We start from the raw sequence: 5552 nt of genomic DNA on the forward strand, positions 1-5552 counted from the left end.
GGGCTCAAGCGAGTCTCCTGCCTCCGCCTCCCAAGTAGCTGGGACCACAGGCGCCCGCCACAACGCCCGGCTATTTTTTGGTTGTAGCCGTCATTGTTGTTTTGGCGGGTCCGGGCTGGGGACTCGAACCCGCCACCTTAGGTGTACGTGGCTGGCGCCTTAGCTGGCTGAGCTATAGGCGCCGAGCCGTCCTCAAACTTTTTAAACAGGGGGCCACTTCACTGTTCCTGAGACCATTGGAGGGCTGGACTGCAGGCTCCAGGACGAGTCGGCTGCTAAGCAGGACAGGCAGCAGCGGCAAAAACAGCCAGTGGGCTGGATAAATGTCCTAGGCAGGCTGCATGTGGCCCACAGGCCATAGTTTGAGGATGCCTAGCTTAAGCGATTCCCTAGGCTTAGCCTCCCAAGTAGCTGGGACTACAGGTCCCTGCCAGAACATCCAGGTAATTTTTTTTTTTTTTTTTGCAGTTTTTTAGCTGGGCTGAATTTGAGCCCACCACCCTTGGCATACTTCTTGAGCCACAGGCGCTGCCCATCCAGCTAATTTTTGGTTATAGTTGTTATTGTTGTTTTGCAATCCCAGGCTGGATTCAAACCCACCAGCTCCAGTGTATGTGGCTGGCGCCCTAGCCACTGAGCTATAGGTGCTGAGCCCATTGTGTCAATTTTTTATTGATTTTTTTATTGCTTGTTTTCAGATTCATGAATATTATTTGCTTTTAGAGGCATTCTTATTTATTTCTGATCTTCAATTTATCTGTGCTTAAAGATGTTACATAAACAGCTTTGACTGCTGCATTTACCTTTCATCAGCCCTAGTAAGTGAGCTGAGAGCTACCAGTAAAAAGTCAAGGAAGGTTATTAATAGCTAGTTTTTCTAGAGCATAGCTTTTCTTCAGATCCTTCATTATGACTAATTTGTATTCTCCCTCTCCCTTCTTTCATGGTTCTTGAATAATGTATAACTTGTTATTGAACAGAGCTGAGGGTTTCCCCCTTGACTTGTGTCATTATGTTAATTACTTGGTGTTACTCTGATGTCTTTGTATATAATTAGGCACAAGAGAACAGCAACTCTGTAAAGAAGAAGACAAAGTTTGTCAATTTATACACAAGAGAGGGACAGGACAGGCTTGCAGTCCTGCTCCCTGGTCGCCACCCTTGTGACTGTCTGGGCCAGAAGCACAAGCTCATCAATAACTGTCTCATCTGTGGGCGTATTGTCTGTGAACAAGAAGGTTCTGGCCCCTGCTTATTCTGTGGCACTCTGGTAAATTGTTTCTTTTCTATTTTATTTTACTATGTTTTGTGTTAAAACACAGAACTATTCAGATTCCTAGTAATTTTCCTTTTCCTTAGTAAGTTATTTCCTTAAGTTGTCCAGTGAACCCCAGTAGCAGAGGATTGATTAGTCAGAAACCTGAGGTTATATCTTACTACTGTGGCCTGTTAGTAGAAGAGTTTTGAGAACATACATTATTGAGAGATCCAGGTTTTGTATCTGATTAACTTTTAATTCAAGAAAACTTTAGGCCCATGATTGCATTAATGTACACAGCTATGATTTAATAAAAAAAAAAAAAAAACTTTAGAGAGTCAAGTGTCAAAACATTTCTTCAAAGTCCTAGACATGTGATGATACCACTGTACTCTAGCATAGGTGACAAAACAAGACTGTCTCAAAAGGAAAAAAAAACCTTAGATGTGGCTCATATCCCTAGGAAAACAAGGCCACTGTGACATAATCCTCAGTCATTATAGCTTCTGTTTCCAGGATACCACCTTGTTATTTCTCTGCTTTGTCTGAAAGAATGACCTCAAGAATGTAGCAGTAATGACTCCCTCACAGAAACCCTAATGAGCTGTCTAGAAAGCTTATTCTACCAGTTGAGCTGGCTGGCAGAAGCAATGACATTTGGTGTTGATAAAGGCCTCCACTTTATATTACTTTATTTTCTCCACTTTAGGGACCTTTCATTTTCTCATATACAGAGAGAATAAGCTGATATACAAAGGAAAACTTGAAAAATATAGTGTTATACAATAAAATGGCAGTAACTCTCCTTTTGTATGTGGTTTTCTCTTTAGAAACACTCTGTAACTGCTGCAGAAACTATGTCATTGAGGTAACTGTTAGGATATACTTTGGAGTGTTTTCTCTTAGGTCCTTTGGTTCCTTTCAGTTCAAGAAACAGTAATTAAAAGCAAATTGACCTTGAACTTTTTACAGTTTTATAAGCTCAGTATATCTCCTTCTTAGCCTCTCTTCTTACAATTGCAGTGACTTTAATAAAGAGAGCTTTTCTTTGCTTAGTATATTCACTATTTTATAAATAGGTAGATTTGAAGGCAAAGGAACAAAATATATACAATGTAGGGTATAAAAGGCAGACTAGTCTCTCTGGTGACACTATAATTTGCCTCTTTTTCTGGTTTTCTGTAATAAGGTAAGACATGTGCTTATACATTAATTTATCACACCAGATTTAGACTTTATGATTATAAGCAGAAGGTTTTTTTCCCCATAAGTTTTTTTGTTTTTTTTTTGAGATGGGGATCTTGCTATATTACCAAGGCTGATCTCAATCTCCTGATCTCAGGTAGTTCTCCTACCTTAGCCCTCAGCCTCCTGAGTAAGTGGCTGGCATAAGCTATAGCATCCAGCTTTTTTCTTTGTTGTTGTTTTTTCATTTTTTTCTGGGATAGGGTCTTAGTCTGTTGCATAGGCTAGAGTTCCATGATATCAGCCTAACTTACAACCACCTCAAACTCCTGGGTTCAAGCAATCCTCTTGCCTCAGCCTCCCCTACAGCTGGAACTATAAGAGCCTGCTCCAACACCCAGCTTATTTTTCTATTTTTAGTAGAGAAGGGGTCTCATTCTTTGGCTGGTCTTGAACTCCTAAGCTCAAGGGATTCTGTTAACTTGGCCTCCCAGCGTGCTAAGATTACAAGTGTGAGCCACTGAGCTGGGCCAGGTCCAGATTTTTTTAAAGTCTCATTTGTTTTTTAAGTATTCTCTGCAGCAACAAATATTTATTCTTTGAAAGTAGTTTAGTTTTTTTTTTCTTGCAGTTTTTGGCCGGGGCTGGGTTTGAAACCCCTACCTCTGGCATATGGGGCCCAGCGCTCTACCCCTTTAAGCCACAAGCACTACCCCCAGTTAGTTTTTTTTTTTTTTTTTTTAAACCAGTAAGTCATTTGAGAGTACTTGTAATGAGATTTTTTTTTTTTTTTGCCCAGCAGGTTTGAACCCACCAGCCCTGATGTATGTGGCTGGCACCCTAAACATTGAGCTATGGGGTGCCAGGCCAGCAATGAGATGTTTTTAATGGCTCATAAAAAGAGAAATGGGAAGAGATTGAGTACAAAAAATATACAGATGTGTATATTTGTCTGGAGGAAAACACACCAAGTCTCATTATTTCACTGTCATATATAATGTTTAATTGGACATTACTTTAGGTATATCAAACAGTATAATTTAACTATTGGATCACGTGTTTTACTTTCATTATTTTATAGGTATGTACTCATGAAGAACAAGATATTTTACAGCGTGACTCAAACAAAAGCCAGAAACTGCTAAAGAAGCTCATGTCAGGTAGACAGCAGCCTTCTATTTGGATCACTATGGTGATGAATACATTTATTGTATCTGTGGTGGTTTTTCTTTTCTGTACTGTGGTGGTAATATGCAAGATGCAGTTTATTCACTCATTGATTTTACAAGGATTTATTTTTTTAAATTATTAAGTTACATAACATTAAATAGGAAAGTAAATAATAGTAGTATTGGATTACCACCCAAACAGTAAAATTAATACCCATGAGACCATATTTGTCTAAGCAACTAAATGAATTAATAAATGGGGAAGAAGAGGCAATTCTTTCTTATAGAATAATTCTGATAAATAAAGTAGAAGAGGGCTAGGTGCGGTGGCTTATGCCTATAATCTGAGCCAGGTGTTGTTGTGGGTGCCTGTAGTCCCAGCTACCTGGGAGATTGAGGCAAGAGAATCACTTGAGACTAAGAGTCTGAGGTTGGTGTGAACTATGATGCCACTGCCCTCTAGCAGGGCAGGGGAAGGGGGACACAAAAGTCGGACTATGTCTCAAAAAAATAAAAAAAATTAAAAATAAAGGGGCCAAACACAGTGGCTCATGACTGTAATCCTAGCACTCTGAGAGGCCGAAGTGGATGGATTGCCTAAGCTCACAGGTTCATGACCAGTCTGAGTCAGAGCGAGACCTCATCTCTAAAATAGCCAGAAGTTCTGGTGGGTGCCTATAGTCCCAGCTACTCAGGAGGCTGAGACAAGAGAATCACTTGAGCCCAGGAGTTTGAGATTGCTGTGAGCTATGGAGCTATGACTCCATGGCACTCTAGCAAGGGTGACAAAGTGAGACTCTGTCTCCAAAAAATAAAATAAATAAAATTAAATAAAATAGAATGATAAAATAAAATAAAATAAAATAAAAATAACAGAGGCAAGAGAATTGCTTAAGCCCAAGAATTAGAGGTTGTTGTGAGCTGTGATGCCATGGCACTCAACTGAGGGTGACATGAGACTCTGTCTCAAAAAAATAAATAAATAAATAAAAATAAAAAATAAATATTAAAAAATAAAATAAAAGTGGGCATGGTGGCTCACTCCTCTAATGCTAGCTCCCTGGGAGTTCAGGGTGGATGGATTGCTTGGGGCAGGAGTTCCAGACCAGCCTGAACAAGAGTGAAACCTCATCCTTACCAACCTTAGAAAAACTAGCTGGGCATCATGGTTCCTGTAGTCCCAGCTGCTTGGAAGCTGAGGTAGGTGGATTGCTTGAGCCCAAGAGTTTGAGGTTGCTGTGAGCTATGATGATGCCGTGGTACTCTACCCAAGGTGACAGAATGAGGCTCTGTCTCAAATAAAAATAGAAAAATAAATAAAGTAGAAGAAATGAGGATATTAGGAAATCTCCATTAGGGCTGGGTACAGTGACTCACACCTGTAATTCTAGCACTTGAGATACCAAGTGCCAGGAAAAAAAAAAAAGAATATCTCCATTAGAACATCTCAGTATGGCTTGGTACCCATAGGTCAGTGGTTAGGGTGCTGGCTACATACAGTGGGGGTAGCGGGGTCAAACCTAGCCCAGGCCTGCTTAACAACAAGACAACTACAACAACAAATAGGCAGGTGTTGTGGCAGATGCCTGTAGTCCCAGCTACTTGGGAGGCGGAGGCAAGAGAATCACTTAAGCCCAAGAGTTTGAGGTTGCTGTGAGCCGTGACACAACAGCACTCTACCAAGGGTGACAAAGTGAATCTCTGTCTCAAAAAACCCAAAAAACCTCAGTAAGAGATTCTAGGGTCATAAAAGACATGAAGAGACCGAAGAAAAGTCACAGATTGGAGCATTATTTTCTTTCTTTTTTTTTGTTTCTTTTTTTTTGGAGACAGAGCCTCAAGTTGTCCCCCTGGGTAGAGTGCTGTGGCATCACAGCTCACAGCAACCTCCAACTCCTGGGCTCAAACGAGTCTCCTGCCTCAGCCTCCCAAGTAGCTGG

General features: G+C 40.7%; 1 protein-coding gene across 1 annotated transcript in view; it reads left to right on the top strand.

Moving 5' to 3' along the window:
- The window catches only part of TRIP4 (thyroid hormone receptor interactor 4), a 101023-nt gene that overhangs the window by 19185 nt on the left and 76286 nt on the right, over positions 1 to 5552 (top strand). The window contains exons 4-5 of the mRNA XM_023510005.1: positions 1058 to 1270; positions 3525 to 3635. Of these exons, the coding sequence (XP_023365773.1) occupies positions 1058 to 1270; positions 3525 to 3635 (324 nt within the window). The remainder of the gene's footprint in view (positions 1 to 1057; positions 1271 to 3524; positions 3636 to 5552) is intronic.

Source organism: Otolemur garnettii, unplaced genomic scaffold (assembly GCF_000181295.1).
Source record: "Otolemur garnettii isolate 467f Iridium unplaced genomic scaffold, OtoGar3 scaffold00011, whole genome shotgun sequence".
Taxonomy (NCBI): Eukaryota; Metazoa; Chordata; class Mammalia; order Primates; family Galagidae; genus Otolemur; species Otolemur garnettii.